At 40.2% G+C, this 21,986-nt stretch overlaps 1 protein-coding gene across 2 annotated transcripts in view; it reads right to left on the bottom strand.

The window, feature by feature from the left end:
• The window catches only part of CERS3 (ceramide synthase 3), a 169,978-nt gene that overhangs the window by 53,941 nt on the left and 94,051 nt on the right, over positions 1-21,986 (bottom strand). For both annotated transcript variants that reach the window (XM_070775012.1, XM_070775011.1), the window contains exon 10: positions 3,533-3,686. In XM_070775012.1, the coding sequence (XP_070631113.1) occupies positions 3,533-3,686 (154 nt within the window). The remainder of the gene's footprint in view (positions 1-3,532; positions 3,687-21,986) is intronic.

Here is a 21,986-nt window from a genome sequence, read left to right as displayed (position 1 = left end):
TTGAAAGATTCTTAATTAAAATTCCCTTATATGTATGACTGCTAGGCAAGGAAGGAGTTATGACTTGATTTTTTTTTAACTTGCCTTAAAAATTCCAGTCAAATTCCATCTATACAACCAAACTTTCCCTGGTTACCTTGAGTCAATTTCTCTTGTTTTTCACAGCAAGTTTCTGGGATCTCTCTTTGGCACAGGACATTCTACATAACAAATATAGTTGCTGCTGCTGCTGCTGCTGCTGCTAAGTCACTTCAGTTGTGTCCGACTCTGTGCGACCCCATAGACGGCAGCCCACCAGGCTCCCCCATCCCTGGGATTCTCCAGGCAAGAATACTGGAGTGGGTTGCCATTTCCTTCTCCAGTGCATGAAAGTGAAAAGTTAAACTGAAGTCGCTCAGTTGTGTCCGACTCTTAGCGACCCCATGGACTGCAGCCTACCAGGCTCGTCCATCCATGGGATTTTCCAGGAAAGAGTACTGGAGTGGGATGCCATTGCCTTCTCCAAATATGACTGTGGCTCAGACCATGAACTCCTTATTGCCAAATTCAGACTTAAATTGAAGAAAGTAGGGAAAACCACTAGACCATTCAGGTATGACCTAAATCAAATCCCTTATGATTATACAGTGGAAGTGAGAAATAGATTTAAGGGCCTAGATCTGATAGATAGAGTGCCTGATGAACTACGGAATAAGGTTCGTGACATTGTACAGGAGACAGGGATCAAGACCATTCCCATAGAAAAGAAATGCAAAAAAGCAAAATGGCTGTCAGGGGAGGCCTTACAAATAGCTGTGAAAAGAAGAGAAGTGAAAAGCAAAGGAGAAAAGGAAAGATATAAGCATCTGAATGCAGAGTTCCAAAGAATAGCAAGAAGAGATAAGAAAGCCTTCTTCAGCGATCAATGCAAAGAAATAGAGGAAAACAACAGAATGGGAAAGACTAGGGATCTCTTCCAGAAAATCAGAGATACCAAAGGAACATTTCATGCAAAGATGAGCTCGATAAAGGACAGAAATGGTATGGACCTAACAGAAGCAGAAGATTTTAAGAAGAGGTGGCAAGAATACACAGAAGAACTATACAAAAAGATCTTCATGACCCAGATAATCATGATGGTGTGATCCCTGACCTAGAGCCAGACATCCTGGAATGTGAAGTCAAGTGGGCCATAGAAAGCATCACTATGAACAAAGCTAGTGGAGGTGATGGAATTCCAGTTGAGCTCTTTCAAATCCTGGAAGATGATGCTGTGAAAGTGCTGTACTCAATATGCCAGCAAATTTGGAACACTCAGCAGTGGCCACAGGACTGGAAAAGGTCAGTTTTCATTCCAATCCCAAAGAAAGGCAATGCCAAAGAATGCTCAAACTACCGCACAATTGCACTCATCTCACATGCTAGTAAAGTAATGCTCAAAATTCTCCAAGCCAGGCTTAAGCAATATGCGAACCGTGAACTTCCTGATGTTCAAGCTGGTTTTAGAAAAGGCAGAGGAACCAGAGATCAAATTGCCAACATCCACTGGATCATGGAAAAAGCAAGAGAGTTCCAGAAAAACATCTATTTCTGCTTTATTGACTATGCCAAAGCCTTTGACTGTGTGGATCACAATAAACTGTGGAAAATTCTGAAAGAGATGGGAATACCAGACAACCTGACCTGCCTCTTGAGAAATCTGTATGCAGGTCAGGAAGCAACAGTTAGAACTGGACATGGAACAACAGACTGGTTCCAAATAGGGAAAGGAGTACGTCAAGGCTGTATATTGTCACCCTGCTTATTTAACTTATATGCAGAGTACATCATGAGAAACGCTGGACAGGAAGAAACACAAGCTGGAATCAAGATTGTTTGATTCCATGGGAGAAATACCAATAACCTCAGATATGCAGATGACACCACCCTTATGGCAGAAAGTGAAGAGGAACTCAAAAGCCTCTTGATGAAAGTGAAAGTGGAGAGTGAAAAAGTTGGCTTAAAGCTCAACATTCAGAAAATGAAGATCATGGCATCTGGTCCCACCGCTTCATGGGAAATAGATGGGGAAACAGTGGAAACAATGTCAGACTTTCTTTTTCTGGGCTCCAAAATCACTACAGATGGTTACTGCAGCCATGAAATTAAAAGACACTTAGTCCTTGGAAGGAAAGTTATGACCAACCTAGATAGTATATTCAAAAGCAGAGACATTACTTTGCCAACAAAGGTTCATCTAGTCAAGGCTATGGTTTTTCCAGTGGTCATGTATGGATGTGAGAGTTGGACTGTGAAGAAGGCTGAGCACCGAAGAATTGATGCTTTTGAACTGTGGTGTTGGAGAAGACTCTTGAGAGTCCCTTGGACTGCAAGGAGATCCAAGCAGTCCATTCTGAAGGAGATCAGCCCTGGGATTTCTTTGGAAGGAATGATGCTAAAGCTGAAACTCCAGTACTTTGGCCACCTCATGCGAAGAGTTGACTCATTGGAAAAGACTCTGATGCTGGGAGGGATTGGGGGCAGGAGCAGAAGGGGATGACAGAGGATGAGATGGCTGGATGGCATCACTGACTCGATGGACGTGAGTCTGAGTGAACTCCAGGAGTTGGTGATGGACAGGGAGGCCTGGCGTGCTGTGATTCATGGGGTTGCAAAGAGTCGGACGTGACTGAGCGACTGATCTGATCTGATCTGATCTGATATAGTTGCTAGTAAATGAATATTCCCCAACTAGATTCTGAGCTGTTTCCCCAAAAGCAACAATTGTGTCTTATTCATTTCTTTAAGCCATCTCCTCCCCTGTTCTGAAATTAAAAAGTAGAATTCTAAATTAAACAAACAAAAAATTTCTCTTCCATTGTCTAAAATGTATTATTCATTTCTTAGGGAAGAAAATATTTTCAGAAAAAGAGTATTGACAAATAATGGACAAAATTTCAGAGAGGAGAAGAAAGCTCATGGGGGGAGAACATTATGCACAAACTGGACCATCAGCAAAGGTGAACTAAGGATCTGAAACAGCACTTAACTCTCACCATAAAGCCTGCCCCAAACTGGACGATCAGCAAAGGTGAACTAAGGATCTGAAACAGCACTTAACTCTCACAATAAAGCCTGCCCCAAACTGGAGCAAATTTAGACTTGTTAGGACTTTCTTCAAGAAGCAGCAATCAATTCTTGAATAAAAATTTTCCAGAAAATCCTTGTCCTCTAATAAAAGCAATTTCTTAAGAACACCTTGGAAATCTACTTAATGACCATAAACAGATTCATAAATTATTTTGTAACTGGCCATCCAAAATACTGCAACTTCTTTCCCAAAATTGTTTATTCATTTGTATGTTCAAAATTACTTATTAGGCACCTGTCAGACATAAAGAACTTGAAAAGACAAATTCTCAATCTCTGTTATAATATTTTAAAAAATATTTTGGAGAAATTCTCATCAAGATGGTCAAATCAAGAAAAAATTCTTGGTCCATCATCTGGGCCTCACCTTTGTTCCGGCAATGAAATCTACTTGCTAAGAGCAATAAAACCTGAACGGCCTTACCTTCGTGAATATACTTCTTTTGAGCATCTTCAGGATCAAGTAACTCCAGTAAAGATTAAGAACTTGGAGGACCATGAGCTGTAGGTTGAGGAAGATGTATGAAAAGAAGGGTTGAAGGTAGTGCAGAGGCAGAATCAGCGTGCAATATAAAATCCTGAAAAACCAAACAAATGGGAATGTTTCGTTACAGTCAAAGCACTTCCGAATTTTCAGTGAGGAAACAGGTACTTTTTCTCTGAAAGGCATACAACATTTATTTCATTTCTAATAATGTTCAGGAAAGACCCACAAGAAAACAATATGGTAATATCACCTTTTATATCATTTTTGGAAAGTCACAAATGTTCCTCTACATCAGTTTGCTCTCTGCAAAGAGAACTGTATATCCTAACCCCACTCACCTTCCCGGGATTGGAGAACATGAGATAATGCATGTGTGCATGGGGTTATTATTGCCTTTTGGACACAGTCTCATCTATTTGGCATCAAAAGTGAACAGGAAATTTTACATCAGTAAATTTTCTGGATAAAACAGACTTTTTTATAGACTTTTATAGAATAAAAATTCTATTATTACTTTCATAGAATAAAAATTCTATTATTACTTTTACTTCCACTTTCTGAAGTGAATTGAATACTTTATTAATTTCATAAACAGACTCCTGGACACAATATGAACTGCCCTCAACGACCAGGATGCACAGTGCTTTCAGATACAATTGCAGTATGAAGGCTATCTGTTGTCTTCCCAAACTGCAAACATTGCTGTTTGTAAATATAGTTTTTTGTATATACGTTTGTAAATATAGTTTTTTCATACAAAATTGGAAAAATAAGAACGCTGCCCATAAAATTACAATTAAAAAAAATAATACTGTTATTTTGTGCATTCTTCTCTAACCTTTCTTACATATATTTAAATTTTATTTTTAAATTAACATATAGTAAAATTGACTATTTGGGGGTGTGCAGTTCTACAAATTACAATAAAAGCATAGATTTTTGTAACCACCACCACGATATAGAGACAGAGTGGTTCCATCAACCCCCAAACCCTGGTGCTGTCCCTTTATAGTCATGTCTCCAGACCTAACACTTGGCAACCACTTGTCTAGTCCCCATCCCTTTAATTTTGTCTTGTCAAGAAGGCCATATAAATGGAATCATACAGTGTGTCAGCTTTTGAGATTGCCTTCTTTCACTCAGCACAGAGCCTCTGAGATTCATGTAAGTTGTTGTGGGTCTCAATAGCACGATTTTTTTAAACTAGTGAGTGGTATTCCATTGTGTGGGTATACCCATTAGTGACCATTTGCATTGTTTCCAGTTTTTGATAATTGTGGACAGACTGCTATAAATATTTATGTAATATATATGTTTTTGTGTACACATGAGTTTTCATTTTTTAATGGTAAATACATACAGGTGGGACTGCTGGGTATCACACTGCCAAGTATACACTAAACTTTGCAAGAAACTGAAAACTTGCTTTCCAAAATAACTCTTTTGCATCCCAATCAGCAAAGAATGAGAATGCCAGTTGCTGCTCATCTTCAGCAGCACTTATTATTATTCTGTAGAGACTTTGCCACTGTAGTAAAAGTATCACTTGTGGAATCTTACATTCAGTTTCATTTAGCTTTAAATCAAAACAGTTTACACACAATCCCTAGAACTTTATTTCTGACAAACAGCAAGGAGATCTGGATCCACAGGTAGGGACAATGCCCATGGTCAGCTTGAAGCGGTTACAGAAGATGGACCATCAGCCCCTCTGCCACTTATAAGGTTTTAAGAGTCCAGACTCCTTGAGGGGGAAATCTTACAGCATGCAGGTAGCTAGATATGAGCAGAGAAAAGGTAGCAGGAAATCACATATCTTGTAAACAGCAGGGGTCCACAGATAGACAAAGCAAAGCAGAAACCTTCAGACTGATAGGAAATTGGGTGATGAGGGTCTGAATAGAAGACAAAGAAAGGTGGGGAAAGGTGGGAATCTCCTGCGTTCAAATGTAACCTTTTGCTCATTATGATCTTATTAAAAATAAAATTAGCCTTATAGATAAGAAGTACCCATCATGTACTGACACTTCTGATTTAAGCTAAATAAGGACAAAAATCCCTCTTCCTTTCAGGAAAATGGAGCTGGCATGAAAACCAGGGAAGATGCCCCCCAAATTACTCCTTAGTGAATATCATGCCCCTTCATTAGTATGCTCATCATAACCAGTTTAGCAAAGAAATCCAGTGTGGCAGCTCCTCACCTGCCTGCTCACTCTCCCTGAGAGCGTATCCTTACGTAAATAAACCCCCACTTTACGTTCTTAAAAAAAAAAAAGTTTACACTGTTTGAACAATTTGGTGTGTTAGGGGAAGCACACTGACTGAATCTGCCAACCCTGGCCAGGCACCATAGTCATCATTTGCATGAGCTGTTTTATGACAGGAGGTCCTGGTAAGGACATGGAACTAGTAAGCCACCACCAACCGGAAGAGACACCACGTGTCTGACCACTTCCCAGAATCCTTGTCACTGGCATCCATCTTGGCGGAGCAATGTGTGCACCACCAGGAAGGACTCTGAGTCGGGATGATTGGTCAGAGACAACCCAGAAACTAATCCCATCACCATAAAACCTGAGACTGCGAGCCATGGGGCAGAGCAGTCCTCCTGGGTTCCCTTACCCTTCTGCTCTCCACCCTTTCCCAATAAAATCTCTTGCTCTGTTAGCACGTGTGTCTCCTCAGACAACTGGTTTCTGAGTGTTAGACAAGAGTCCATTTCTGGGCCCTGGAAGGGGTCCCCCTTCCTGCAACAAATGGTGACTCTGGTGTGGACTCTTCTTCACCACCACTGACATCCTGACTACTTGGGGTACTCAAGTGACATACTGACCACTCAGGGTGCTTGGGGACCAGCTTGCCCGCCAACGGACCAGACCCAGCAGCTCCAACTGGGACCCTTTTGTCCTTGGTCTCCTCCTGACGCAGACAACTGGCCAGGGTGCCCCGACCGGGTAAGGAACAAGAGACTCTACTGACCTCTCTCACCTTCACTCTCTCTTTCCTCTCCTTAACCCTTCCTATCCTACCCTTTTTTCTAGTCCCCCAGTCTTAGACACAGGAATCTGGTCGCAGGGCCTCAGACTGAGCTGAGGATCGGAGGCCAATCACCCCTGCTTGGCAGAGAACTTGAATTCTGGTCCTGTTCTGGTTTCTGGTTTGAATTCTGGTTCTGTTCTGGTCTGGCCTGGTCTCTGGTAGGGCGGATTTCTAGTCCTCCCTTCTTTGGAAGCCCAGTAGTCCCATAACACCTGAGTATCTGCAGGTGGCAAGAGATGTCTGTAAGGTCACCACTTTTGCGCCCCCATCCCACCTCCTTCCCCCTTTTCTTTCAGCCTGACTTCCTTTCCTCCCTTTGAAATCTTTGAAGACTTGAGATTACTTTCATTCACTCTGGTAGAACTTGGATCTGAAGTTCTGTGTCTCTATAGGAGGTTTTCTGAGAGAATGTAATCTTGTATTTACGGGAGTGTCTGATTAGGATGGTTGGGTATGTGCATGTGTTCTGTGTTGTGATTTATGATGGCCATTTTGCTTTGTGTGGCTGCCATTTTGTTTAGACCTGTGCTGTTTTGTTAGAGCTTGATTTTCTCTTCCTTGCCTTGAGATCAGGGCTCTTAGGAACACTAATCTAGACCATCTCTAATTCTTAAGACTGAAGGGCAAATGGGAAGAAGGTTTTAAAAATATTATTTATCCCAACTGTTATTTATAAACTAGTAAATTTTATATTGTAATATCTGATTCAGGACTAGGTTTAGAAAATGAAGCCAAATCTTGTGTTGTGGCTCTCTGGATATGTGTGTGTCTCAGTCTCTGGATAATATTGTTGAGATTAATTTGTAAATGAGCTCTATTTAAATGGCTTAAAGAAATGTAAGTGCTTACAAATCAAACAATTCTAAATTAAGCTAAGTGAATTTCAGGTTCTTGTGAACTAGGAAAAATTCAATATTAAATTAATACTTGGTGATATAGACATGTCTTTAGAACCATCAATAAGTATAATACTTCTGTTGTACCTAGATTTACTAGAGGTCAAATAAGACTGTATTCTCTTTGTTACAGATTTGTTAACAAGGAAAGAAACAAACACAACCTGGAAGACAAACTTTCAGGGAAGTGCTTTCAGTAAGAAAAGGTGTGAGAAATGAAAAAGTAGTGAAATGAGTGAGTTACGCATGATCAGGACTTTCTAAGACTGGATTACAGTTAGTTGGGTAAGTAGATTTTGTTAGGAATGACTTAGCCACAGGAAGACTGGTTAGAACCAACGGGGTCCAAGATGGCAGAATGCACTGCCACTAGACCCTGAGCCTTGGTGTGTACACCCACTGTGACACACGCAAGCTAAGTGACACACCCCACAGTGTTGGCTAAATCTGACTGGCTGTTCTAAACCCTTTTGATTTTGGGGGGACAAAATTTCCTAAATCAAATTCTATCGAAGTTCTTTTGACCTCTAGCTAACTTTGGGATGCTTCAGAGGGCCCCTGAAACATCCCAAAGAGAGATATATTAAACCAGTTGTGTTTATTTGATTTGTTAAATTACATGGGAATTATTATCAAATGAGTAATAAATCCTCTCAGGTTATATTGTATGACAAATGCTACTTATATAGATAACCTAGAACTTATATGGAGTTCCTAAAATTTTGTCATGTTCTGATATTCTAATGGGAAACCTGATGACTTTACAAAGGTTAACAAAAGGACTGAACTAGTGAACATGCTTATAACTATTATGGTTTCTATCTGAAAAAATTTACGGGTTTGAATCAGTGTTTCCCAGGAGTAGGGTAAATATTCCCCTCAAGCTAATTATGACATTAATTTGGTAAAATTATAAACAAATGGAAACAATTATCTTTTCTATATGACCCCTCCATACATTGGAAACTCTTAGGTTTCCAATAACTTTATCAGACAAGTTAGGAAGGTTATGTCACTAACAAGTATAGAAATCTCAAGGAATTTTTCAGACCGTGAAAAGTGAAGACTTCACCCAGATTTGTTAGGCAAAATCTGTGATAAGCCTTTGGCATGACTTTCCTAGCCCTGAAAGATTTTATTCTAAAAGTTTGGTCTGAGATTCCATAAAAGTTTCAGCAAAGCAAAAAGTCTATGATCAATTATTGTTATATAAATCATCAGGTCAGGTTTATTCACACCAGAACTATTTTGCAAACAAACTAGTCTTAATTTGTTTACATTTGGTAAAAATGAGGGTGATTTTAGGGAGAAAAAGATGTTTAATAAATATTAAATCCCAGTTTGTTAATGAAGGTCTGTATCTACTAAGACCCATTTCCTGAATAGTTCTTTGCTGTTATGGTATATTAATGCAAAATTCACTTGAATTATTAAGAGACACCCTAAGTTTGTTTCTGAAGCTTATCTCAGTAATTTATCTTTGGACGAAGATCAGATGCCTCACAATCTACAAGCAGAACCGGAAAAGGACATAATTTAATGGGCTGTCTCCAACCTGGATGGAAGGACCTTTTTATCAGGTACTCTTAACTAGCTCATTCACAATGAAATTGAAGGTAAATTGACTCGTAGATTAATTCCCACTTCCAAAGGCCCTTACACTGGACTAGTCTATAGAGAGGACAGCTGACCTGATCTCACCTTAAAATGACACCCAGAGGAGAAACTGTACTACACCAGGATGAGAAGAAGACAACATTAGAGATAGACAGTTTGCCTAAAACGCTGCACCTGATTCATATGATCATTTATAATGTTTTCTCGACTTCTTAGACCTTTGCATATAAATCAAACGCTTTTCTATCATAGGCCTGATCCTATGCTAGTTTTAGAAATCAATCCAATTGTTGGGATTGTGGCCAATTACCTGTGTCCAGTTCTGGGTTATCTTGGTGAATTTCTTCACTCCAAGGCTCAGATTGGTTGGCCCTGAGAAAATTTACTTTACAAGGAAAATTATAGTCATGTTCAGGTCACTACTGATACTACTGAATGGGATCTCCTCACTTGGCCAGTTAATAATGCCTGCTTTGACCCTGGTCATAAATTTGAGTTTTCTTCTATTACTCAAGCTCAATCAGAGCAACAAGCAAAGTTTCAGCAAAGGAAAAAATCTCCCACAATTACAGGATGGATTAATATAGATAACACCAGGCTATGATAATTTAGGTTTAAAGTCTCCTCTATGTTGGGAACAATTAAGTCATACTAAGGATGTGAAAGTCGGACTGTGAAGAAAGCTGAGTGCTGAAGAACTGATGCGTTTGAACTGTGGTGTTGGAGAAGACTCTTGAGAGTCTCTTGGACTGCAAGGAGATCCAACCAGTCCATTCTAAAGGAGATCAGTCCTGGGTGTTCTTTGGAAAGACTGATGCTAAAGCTGCAACTCCAATACTTTGGCCACCTCATGTGAAGAGTTGACTCATTGGAAAAGACTCTGATGCTGGGAGGGATTGGGGGCAGGAGGATAAGAGGATGACAGAGGATGCGATGGCTGGATGGCATCACCAACTGAATGCACATGAGTTTGGGTGAACTCTGGGAGTTGGTGATGGACAGGGAGGCCTGGCACGCTGCAATTCATGGGGTCACAAAGAGTCAGACATGACTGAGTGACTGAACTGAACTGAAGGATAATCAGTCTAGTAACACTAGGAAACTGGGCTATGTACCTTATAGACAGTGCCAATATATAATTTCCCTGGAAGATAAGGATTCATATGGAATAGACTAAGTCAGATGACCAGGGATATACTGGGCTGCATCTAATGGAAGCTCTTAGCTTAATTCTTACTTATGACTTTAATACTGCTGGCTATGTTATTTGTATTTCACCTGTTTTACAAAACTGCTGTTTCTTACATTACCAAGTGTGTGACTGAGCCTTTGATAAAATAATATGTAGTTTCATATGAGATTGATAACAGTGTAACTCTAGATATGGGAAGAAGAACAAGAGAGAATGTTTCCTGGACCAAGAAGCTAGTAAGACAGGTGGTCCAGAGAATTTTGGATACTGTTTTATGGCCTAGTCCAGTAATAGCACATTGAATGGCCTATTGGAGAAATATTTGCCAGACCTGGGAATTGTCAGCATTCTCAGTACCATGGGAGACAATGGTCATGAGATGTGCCCCCAAAATCACAGTCAAGCTTATGACCATGAAGGGGCCCTATCAACTGAAAACTGACACTTGCCATCTACCTCTACAAAGAACAAATCATGGCCACTGCAGCTGCTGACCTTTAACACCCCTGAAAGGAGTTCAGGGTGGAGATAAAAAAACAAAGTGCTCTGGGAAAAACTGCAAAAACAGTCCTTCAGATAGATATTTTCAGGAAAAGATTTTATGAATCCAAATCCTTGCAACTTCTTATACCTAGAAAAACACTAACATTGTTAATTATAGTTCTGCTTTGGCTATTAAGGAGAATATCACAATTAAAAATCAAAATAAAGTAGCTATGGTTCAGATATCCATGGAAATAAGTAAGTCACAGTATGGGTGTAATTTCAGACTGAATTTGAGTTTTCTGAGCTGTGTCAGACTTAGATGCCACCAGACATTCTCAGAACAATGTCTGCAGGAAGCTAATAAGTGCAACCTTACTTTTTATAAAACTAGGCAACTGGCTACCTGGCTACAAGTGTTCCCAAAGTGCCAGGTCCAAACCTGGTTTCACGCTTATTCTTCTGAAAAGAAATGAGATTTATTCTATTAAAATTTGAGCTGTCACTCCTCCAATTACTTCTAGTTGGGTCTGTTACACCAAAATAGGAGACCAAGAGATTGACATTTTAAACATACAAAACTCAGATCTAGGACTTGGAAATCAGAACTACTTCCAGTTCAGTGTCTGTTCTCCAAACTGAGGCAGTCCTATGCCCCATTTTGACAGGAAGTTATCAGTCATAGTTTCACAATTCCCTGAATTAAAACCAAGCAGGATTCTGTGGGACTCTAGAGTACAGATCTGCTCTGTGATCTCCATTTCTCGTTTGTAGGATCTAGGCTTCACTCAGCATCCTTGACCTTCCCTGAGTCCCAAAAGGCAGATTCAAACAGTTGCTGATCAGGGAAGGGAGGGGATACAGAAACAGAGGAGGAGCAACCAAATGGTGGTACAGCCTTGAGGCAGGGTCCAGGTTTTCATTCCAATCCCAAAGAAAAGCATTGCCAAAGAATGCTCAAACTATCGCACAACTGCACTCATCTCACACACTAGTAAAGTAATGCTCAAAATTCTGCAAGCCAGGCTTTAGCAATACGTGAACAGTGAACTTCCAGATGTTCAAGCTGGTTTTAGAGAAGGCAGAGGAACCAGAAATCGATTGTCAACATCTGCTGGATCATCTAAAAAGCAAGAAAGTTCCAGAAAAACATTTATTTTTGCTTTATTGACTATGCCAAAGCCTTTGACTGTGTGGATCACAATAAACTGTGGAAAATTCTGAAAGAGATGGGAATACCAGACCACCTGACCTGTCTCTTGAGAAACCTATATACAGGTCAGGAAACAACAGTTAGAACTGGACATGGAACAATAGACTGGTTCCAAATAGGAAAAGGAGTTCATCAAGGCTGTATATTGTCACCTGCTTATTTAACTTATATGCAGAGTACATCATGAGAAATGCTGGGCTGGAAGAAGCACAAGCTGGAATCAAGATTGCCAGGAGAAATATCAATAACCTCAGATATGCAGATGACACCACTCTTATGGCAGAAAGTGAAGAACTAAAGAGCCTCTTGATGAAAGTGAAAGAGGAGAGTGAAAAAGTTGGCTTAAAGCTCAACATTCAGAAAACGAAGATCATGGCATCCGGTCTCATCACTTCATGGCAAATAGATGAGGAAACAGTGGAAACAGTGTCAGACTTTATTTTTTTGTGCTCCAAAATCACTGCAGATGGTGATTGCAGCCATGAAATTAAAAGACGCTTACTCCTTGGAAGCAAAGTTATGACCAACCTAGATAGTATATTGAAAGGCAGAGATATTACTTTGCCAACAAAGGTCCGTCTAGTCAAGGCTATGGTTTTTCCGGTGATCATGTATGGATGTGAGAGTTGGACTGTGAAGAAAGCTGAGCGCCGAAGAATTGATGCTTTTGAAATGTGGTGTTGGTGAAGACTCTTGAGAGTCCCTTGGACTGCAAGGAGGTCCAACCAATTCATCCTAAAGGAGATCCGTCCAGGGTGTTCACCTGAGAGACAGATGTTGAAGCTGAAACTCCAATACTTTGGCCACCTCATGCAAAGAGCTGACTCATTTGAAAAGACCCTGATGCTGGGAAAGATTGAGGGCAGGAGGAGAAGGGGACGACAGAGGATGAGATGGTTGGATGGCATCACCGACTCAATGGACATGGGTTTGGGTAAACTCCAGGAGTTGGTGATATACAGGGAGGCCTGGTGTCTGCTGCTCATGGGGTCGCAAAGAGTTGGACATGCCTAGCGACTGAACTGAACTGATAAGGACACAAGCAATTTATGAAAGAAGAGTTTTATTGAACTCTCCAGCCAGTACCAATTCAGTTTAAAATTTGCTAATTTAAAAAATAAAACAATTTCAGCTTGCATTATTTGCAACCTTTGACAGTTCCCTTAGTAGTTCTACTTCCTTTTTTTGTGAGTTGTTAATTCAAGATTTTTATTCAAAAAGCAATGATATGAACTCTGAACTCAATAGTCATTTATCCATTTTACTTACGTAATTTTTTTAGAATCTTAGGAATTACAGAAAATATAAAGAGGTTAAAGTAAAAATCACTTAAAATCTCACAACTCACAGGTACCCAGTACATACTATGTCTGATAAACATAATTCAAAACATCTTTCTGAAAAATACATTTTTAAAGTGTTTTGTCCCTTCCCTATTACCACGTGGTCTTATATAACAGATTTTGTACCCTGCTTTCAGGCTTCCCTGGTGGCTCAGGGGTAACGAATCTGCCTGCCAGTGCAGGAGGCAGAGTTTTGATCTCTAAGTTGGGAAGATCCCCTGGAGAAGGAAATGGCAATCCACTCCAGTATTCTTGCTGGGAAATCCCATGGACTGAGGAGCATGGTGGGCTACAGTCCATGGGGTCACAAAGAGAGTTGGACACGACTTAGCAATCAAACATGTTACAGAGAGCTTTCCATGTCAGTGAGCATATTTATAAATTAGGGATCAGCAAACATTTTTTAATAGGGACAAATAATAAATATTTCAGGCCTCTGGGCCATTTGGTCTCTGTTGCAACTGCTCAAGTGACCACTGCAGTGTGAAACTAGCTATAAACGATGTATCAGTTAGTAGGTGTGGCTGTGTGCCAATAATATTTTACTAGCAAAATAGTTCACCGAACTGGATTTTGCCTATGAGCCAATTTGCCAACCCCTACTATATACCATTCTATGTAATAAATGCACAGAAATCCATTTATACATATCATAACTTATTTAGCTAATCTCTTATTGATAGACATTTAAGTTGTTTCCAAATCTTCATTACATTATGAAGAACACTGTGAGAATGTTACTTGTGAAGACATTTTGATTAAATTGTTCACTTCCTCCCAAGTTGCTAAAATTCTGAATCAAAGAGTATATTCATTTTATATTTTAGAGTGTATTGCTAAATGCTTTCCATCAAGACTACACCAATTTATATTCTTGCACCAGCCATGAAATTAAAAGACGCTTACTCCTTGGAAGAAAAGTTATGACTAACCTAGATAGCATATTCAAAAGCAGAGACATTACTTTGCTAACAAAGGTCCGTCTAGTTAAGGCTATGGTTTTTCCAGTGGTCATGTATGGATGCGAGAGTTGGACTGTGAAGAAACCTGAGTGCCGAAGAATTGATGCTTTTGAACTGTGGTGTTGGAGAAGACTCTTGAGAGTCCCTTGGACTGCAAGGAGATCCAACCAGTCCTTTCTAAAGATCAGTCCTGGGTGTTCTTTGGAAAGACTGATGCTAAAGCTGAAACTCCAATACTTTGGCTACCTCATGCGAAGAGTTGACTCATTGGAAAAGACTGTGATGCTGGGAGGGATTGTGGGCAGGAGGAGTAGGGGATGACAGAGGATGAGATGGCTGGATGGCATCACTGACTCGACGGACTGAGTCTGAGTGAACTCCGGAAGTTGGTGATAGACAGGGAGGCCTGGCGTGCTGTGATTCATGGGGTCGCAAAGAGTCGGACATGACTGAGTGACTGAACTGAACTGAAATGAACCCAGTGTATGAGAGTGTCTGCTTCCTGGGATCTTGATCAACATTGTAGTCTGTCAGCTTTTACTAGAATAACATTACACTGCTTATATATTTACATTTTTATTTCTTGTGAAATGAAGATATATATGAGTTTTTAAAAATTATTATTATGATTTGTACATTTGTGAACTGCTTCTTCATGGTATCTGTCCAATTTGGCCGGGGGGGATGTTTACTTTTTCTGCTGACTCCTAAATGCTCTTTATATATTAACAATAATGCATTACTTTTTAATCATGTTAAATGATATCACATGGTCTGATTTTTACAACTTCATTTATAATTTTTCTTGACTAATTTATAAAACAATTTTGTAACCAATATTATCAATTATTTCCCTTACAGTTGCTTTCTCTATGTTATGCTTTAAAATGTTTTTCTCACCCCTAACATTATAAAATATATCCCCAATATTTTCTTAAAATCCTGACTCTATGTAAGCTGAGTCACTTTTTTGTGTATATTCTAAACTACAAAATGGAAGCAATAAATACCTACCTTATTCATTCACTAAATATTTATTAAGCACCAAAATGATACCAGGCACTTTGTGGGAGCCAGGATGAATAAAACAGAGTGAAATTCCTGAGCTAGTAGGGCTTACATTTTGGTGCCTGCATCCACAGGGGTTAAGGGAAATAATATAAATAAAGCCTATTTGCTATTATGATTTGCTGGGTCTTTAAGCAACTGTGTGCCTTATTTTGCACTCTCTCAGTCTAGAATGCCCTTCCTTTTTTATCTGAAATTCTTCTCACCTATCAAAGCATGGACTCCTCTACAAAAAAATATCTCCTGATCACCTCTTATAACTTTCTTCAGGGCTCCTCTGCTACGAACTTCTTTAGAGCATTGGGCTGATTCACTCTGCCTTACAGTGAAAGCTTTTATATGAGCTGACTCCTCATTAGCCAGCAAGCTTTCACAGGCAGTGGCCATGAAGCCTTCATCTCACATGTATTCTCCCATCGCCTACTCCAGGACCTAGTCCCATACAAGGCTCCCTAATGGGAATTTGTCACTGTCAAAATTAACAAAGGAATCTACTCAAAAATACCTCCTTTATACATCCTATCAAGAATGTAAATAGCTACCTAAACCTACAATTTAACTGTGGTCCATGCAAAGAAAAAAAGAAAAGAATAAGGGAGAATATTCCAGGGTTTTGACTGAATGGAGATTTCCCTCTTCTCTCTATAGCTGAAGGGGAGACAGAGTTGGAGGGAGTGACATGTACAAACTCTCAGGTGGAGGCATTCTGGAAAATTCAAGGGCTAAAAAGAAGACCGGTGTGGCAAGGTGGGTAGGGGCAGGGGGTGGGATGGGGTGGAAGAGGGGTGACGTGGGCTGGGTGTGTAAGATGAAGATGGATTGGTGAATGCAGCCATCTCTCACTGGCCTAGAAAGCCAAGGTCAGAGGTGTGGCCTTCCCTGAAAGAGCTTTGGGAACCTCTGCAGGTTTTAGGAAGGAGAGTAATATAGGCCCTTATACTCAAAGCTATGGTTTTTCCAGTAGTTACCTATGGATGTGAGAGTTGGACCATAAGGAAGGCTGAGCACTGAAGAATCGCTGCTTTTGAATTGTGGTGCTGGATAAGACTCTTGAGAGTCCCTTGGATTAAAAGATGATCAAACAAGCCAATCCTGAAGGAAATCAACCTGAATATTCATTGGAAGGACTGATGAAGCTGAAGTTCCAATACTTTGACCACCTAATACAAAGAGCTGACTCATTGGAAAGGACACTGATGCTGGGAAAGACTGAAGGCAAAAGGAGAAGGAGGTGGCAGAGGATGAGATGGTCAGACAGTACCACCGACTCAGTGGACAGGAATTTGAGCAAACTCCGGGAGATGTGAAGGACAGGGAAGCCTGGCGTGTTGTATGTGGTCCATGGGGTCTCAGAGTCAGACACGACTTGGTGATTGAACAACAAAAACAAGACTTGGCCTAGCATCATCAGAGCTGGGCTCTGGGACTGAGGCTGCTATTTTTTGCCTGGCAACCTACACAACCTCCTGTTCCTTGGGTGAAACTAACTCCACCTCTCTGACTAAGGCTCCAGAGAAACCCAGAGTCAGCTTTGCAAACTTAAGAGTTCTAGAAATGGAAGAGACTGCCATTGACAAACAGCTCCAGAGACGGAGAAGCCACTGCAGAGAGGAGAGGTCAGTCAATAGCATGGGTGCTGGAGCCTGCTACATTTGGATCATGGTTTCCTTGGCATCTACAGCAAGTTACTGGCTTATCTGGGCTTCAGTTTCTTCTGTAATAAAACAGAACTCACCTCATTAGGTTGTCGTGAGGATTAAATGAGTTGACAAATGGGAGGAGCTCAGCATACAGTGAGCACTCAAAAATGGTAGTTATAGCATTATTATGACCACCACTATGATGAGACGGCTTCCACCACCACCCGCTTTCCTACTGCAAAGGGCTAGTTAATACCACATGGAGGGCAACACAGTGTTTGGGTCCAGTCTGTAGATTCTAGTATTGGTCTGAATTAGAACCTGGCCATGAACATTTTCTTAAGGCTCCACAGGTCATTCTAGTGAAGTTATAGTTTACATAGTCGGCATGTAACAAGCTGAACTGAAACAAAAAGTGGAAATCATGGGAGATCTTTTGGGGTGAGATCCAGAATGATACCTAAAGGACAGTCCAATCTGTCAGCCTTAATTCTTCTCATCCTTTACCAAAAGAATAGGAAGGAAAAAAACAAAACTTATCTGCCCGTCTAAATTTTGTGTGGCTCAAATACACGTGTATCAAGGATGTGTCCTGAACATACATGTATCAAGTGTGTAGACACGTGTGAACACACAAACACTTGCACATTTACCTTGTGGGGCCTATGGAATCTCCCTTTTCTCAGAGAATACTCCTGAGTTCTGCTCTGTACACTGGCCTTTAACCTGTCCCAGTGGACACACTACCATGGCGCCTATGGATGGCAAAGCTTGGCCTTTTCTCTGTTTGGGGTTTTGTTCCCCATCTTCACTCTTTCAATTGCTAAAGTTTACATGGTTTGAAAAAATCACATTGTTGGTATAAATTGTTGGTTTTGCTGGGCTGGATAAGGCAGTCACCAAAAGCTGTTTTTTTCTAATAAAAATTAAAGGTCTTTTTTTCTTGCTAATTGTGGGTGTAAGCATTAAGCCTTTTCAGGATAACAAATATTGGTTCTCTAGGTGTTTAATTGCCTATCTTACATTTTAGAGATGGCTTATATTTCTAAGTGACCAAATAGTTGAAGAAAACTTTCTAAAACTTAGGCAAGGCAGCCATGTCTGCTCTTATCAAATTAACTAATTTAGTTGGAAACATACCTGTTTTCTGTTTCAAATGTCCTGTTTCTGGTCTTGATACTTGCATAACTAGCAGTGCTATCCTAGATCTATCTTAACTTCTCACGTGAAAAATAAACTAAGTCGCAACACTTCAACAATGTCTGTGACACGAAAGGCAAGGAGTACCCAGTAGAAGAAGAACTATTTCAGGCGGATGACATCTGAATGCAGAATGTGATCCTGGCCAAATCCGGTAGTGAGGGGAAAAAAGCAATGAAAGGCACTATGAGATCAACTGACAAAACCAAAACACCGATGGTAGATTGCTACCTTTCTTGAAACTGATGGAAGATTCTGTAGAAGACTGTCCTTGTCCTTAGGAAATACACACTGAACTATTTAGGATTAAAAGGGCATGATAGTTTCAACTTTGGTTCAGAAAAAAATGTGTGTGTATATGTGCATATATATATATACACATATACACACACATGTGAGCGTGTATGTGTGTGTGTGTATTGAGAGAGAAAAAGAAAGAAATACAGCAAATCAGGGAAATGTTAACTGGTAAATCTGGGTAAAGGGAACAGGTAAGAGTTCTCTGTAATATACTTGAAATTATTCTGCAAGCTTGAAATGATTTCCATACAAATAAACAAACAAAGGGGTTGCACTAAATAATGAATAAAGCCCCTCATTCTAAAGTTCTATGGACTGTGGTAGTTGTCTTTCATAAGTTTACAAGCAGCAGCAGAAGTACCAAGCCTGTGGGGTGTGGGAGGAGCTCCCCACCGAGCGAGACTCTGAGCAAACATGTGTGGTGACTTGTGCTGTCTCCTCCAGAAGCCGTGTGACTGGAAAGTCTAGTTCTGAGATAGGCATCTGCAGGGCGGTCCCAGGGAGCAGCCCCAGCTACAACAGAGCCCTCTGGCCTAGCGTCTCCTCTGGTGACTGAGGGAAGGACACTGCTATTCCAGGCAGGTGTGGAAGCTGACGGGACCCCGGAAGACCCCTGCCTGCCCCTGCCTGCCTGCTCAGAACTGAGGCCTCAGGCGTTAAAAGGCAAGAAAAAGACTATCATGTCCTCACTCTAGTTTCCCTCTGATGGACTAGAGGCTTTTGGCTCCATTGTGTCTCCTTAAAACTGTCCTCTAACAGCCATTTCAAGGGTTTATATTGTCTCATCGCCCACAAAATTCTTTTACATATGAGGCTTCTCAGGGTACCATTTTTTTGATACCAGTGAGACCTGGATCATCAAAAGATGAAGCCCAAAGTCCTGTGAACCAGTGGTGGGGAAATAAAGTTACCACTAGCATATGTATCCTTGGAGGTAAGGAAGTTGTTTTCACAGTTAGAAATGTTTTATTGTTTAACCATTTTTAAAACTGAAGTATAGTTAATTCACAATGCTGAGTTAGTTTCAAGTGTATAGCAAAGTCATTCAGCTATATATATATACACATATATATATATGTATCTAATCTTTTTCAGATTTTTTCCATTATAGGTTATTTATTATAAGATATTGAATACAATTCCTCTGTAGGTCTTAGTTTTTTACCTATTTTAAATATAGTAGTGTGTATCTGTTAATCTCAAATCCCTAATTTATCCCTCCCTCACTTTCTCCTTAGGTAACCATACCTTTGTGTTCTACATTTGTGACTCTGTTTCTGTTTTGTAAGTTCCTTTGTATCATTTTTTTAGACTCTACATATAAGTGATATAACATGACATTTCTCTTTCTCTGTCTGACATTTCACTTGGTATGATAATCTCTTTAAGTCCATCCATGTTGCTACAAATGCTATTATTTCATTCTCTTTTACTTCTAAGTAATATTCATTGTAAATATGTACCACATCTTCTTTATCAATTTGTCAGTGGACAAATTAGGTTGCTTTCATGTTGTGGCTGTTACAAATAGTGCTGCTATGAACACTGAGGTACATGTATTTTTTTGAATTAGAATTTTTATCTTTTCCTATATGCCCAGGAGTGGGATTATAGGATTACATGGTAGCTCTATTTTTAGGTTTTTAAGAAGCTTCCATATTGTTCTCCTTAGTGGCTGCACCAATTTACATTCCCACTGACAGTGGAGGAATATAGGAAGGTTCCTTTTTCTCCTCATCCTCTCCAGCATTTATTATTTGTAGACTTTTTAATGATGGTCAGCCATTCTGAACAGTGTGAGGCAATATCTTATTGTAGTTTTGATTTGAAAGAAATGTCTTACTATTTTCTTTTTGGAATATCCAAAAAACACAGGTCAGTATTAATACTCTTCAAATATATGAATAAGGTGGTGGATACAAAGATCTATTCTACTGCCATCATGAACTCCTGCAGGCGAGGAGCTGCATCTCATTCACCTGTGAGCTCCTCACAACATCTAGTGATGAGCTCAAGAAATGGAGTGATGACCAGCATTGCTACCTGGAAACATCAGCTACAACACGCTCCTTCCCTTCAGGTCAACCATCTGGGACTAAATCAGTATCTGCTCTTTTTATTTAAGGAGAAAAACTGTCAGGAGTCAGGGGAATCGTTTATCTGACCTTTGGAGGATCTTTTTCACTGAATGGGCTTCCCTGGTGGCTCAGTTGGTAAAGAATCCGCTTGCAATGAGGGAGATCTGGGTTGGATCCCTGGGTTGGGGAATGATTCTCAGGTGGTATTTGTATAAAGTAGAGAAATACATCCAATAATTCGCAAATATAGCAGCCATTATTTTAATACAATAGTTTGGAATACAATGTGAAAAACATAAGCCTGAAATTTAAACACTTTTGAAGAAAAACGCAAATAAATAGGGTAACCAAGCAATTAGATTAAAGCAGTTTGGCCCGTGCCAACTGGAGTGTCTACCTAATGTTGACAGTAGCAATGCTTAGAAAATCAAACCAGTTAACTCTTGCTGACATTGACTGAAAAATGGCTATAAGTTCCCTGAAAAGAACTGGAGGGAAGGAGAACTGGCAACACAGTTGTACAAACACATACGGAAATTCACAAGGGGAAAGCAAACCTGCTTGAGGCTGAGGGAATAAAGGGAAGGAGAAGAAAGGGAAAGACACACGTGACGTCAAACTCCTGTTCTTTTTCTCAGGGTTTCAGATCCCTTTCAGATGGCAACACCCAGGAGCTTTCTCCACACTCAGTCCTTACATCTCACTACAAAATGCGTAGCAAAAACAACTGAGAAGAACAGAGCAACTAGATGGTGAACTGCCTCCCACAGCACCTCTAAAACGTCTGAATCTTGAAATGGGCCTCTTGTCTGCACCTTGTTTGGTTCACGGTAAATTCCCAACAAATCTGGACTAATAAAATGTCCTTAAGAAGTGAGTCTGCGGAGTTACAAATTTTAGACAGATGTCTGGAGCCATACTCACAACAAGGAACTGACTTTTCCTCTTTGGCACCACAAGATGGTTGTGTAACAGGTTCAAGCTGATGGGACAGCTATTTAAGCCAGAGTAATACACTACAACTGATGCTTTTGAAAACCATGAGAAACCCAGCTCCCAAACTTCCAATAGCTTGTTGAGGTTTTCTTTAACCCTCCAAATGAGGATCAGTCAACATCAGTACAGAAAAAATTTTACCCACAAAAAATTTTTATAGTCAAGTCTACTAATACTGGTTTATTTGCAGCCCAAACTCTCTGAAGACAGCAAACAGTGGTATTGGCTGCCCTCTGCAGTGAGCTGGTGAATTCAGCAAAATATCAGGATCAAGAAAATGCCAAATGCATGTAACTAATTCTCCTTGAAATCCAGAAATGCTGGCAAGAGAATGAGTTCTTATGTCTAGGATTTTAAAGTTGAG

Source organism: Bos indicus, chromosome 21 (assembly GCF_029378745.1).
Source record: "Bos indicus isolate NIAB-ARS_2022 breed Sahiwal x Tharparkar chromosome 21, NIAB-ARS_B.indTharparkar_mat_pri_1.0, whole genome shotgun sequence".
NCBI classification, from domain to species: Eukaryota; Metazoa; Chordata; class Mammalia; order Artiodactyla; family Bovidae; genus Bos; species Bos indicus.
This window is presented reverse-complemented; position numbering and strand designations above follow the sequence as displayed.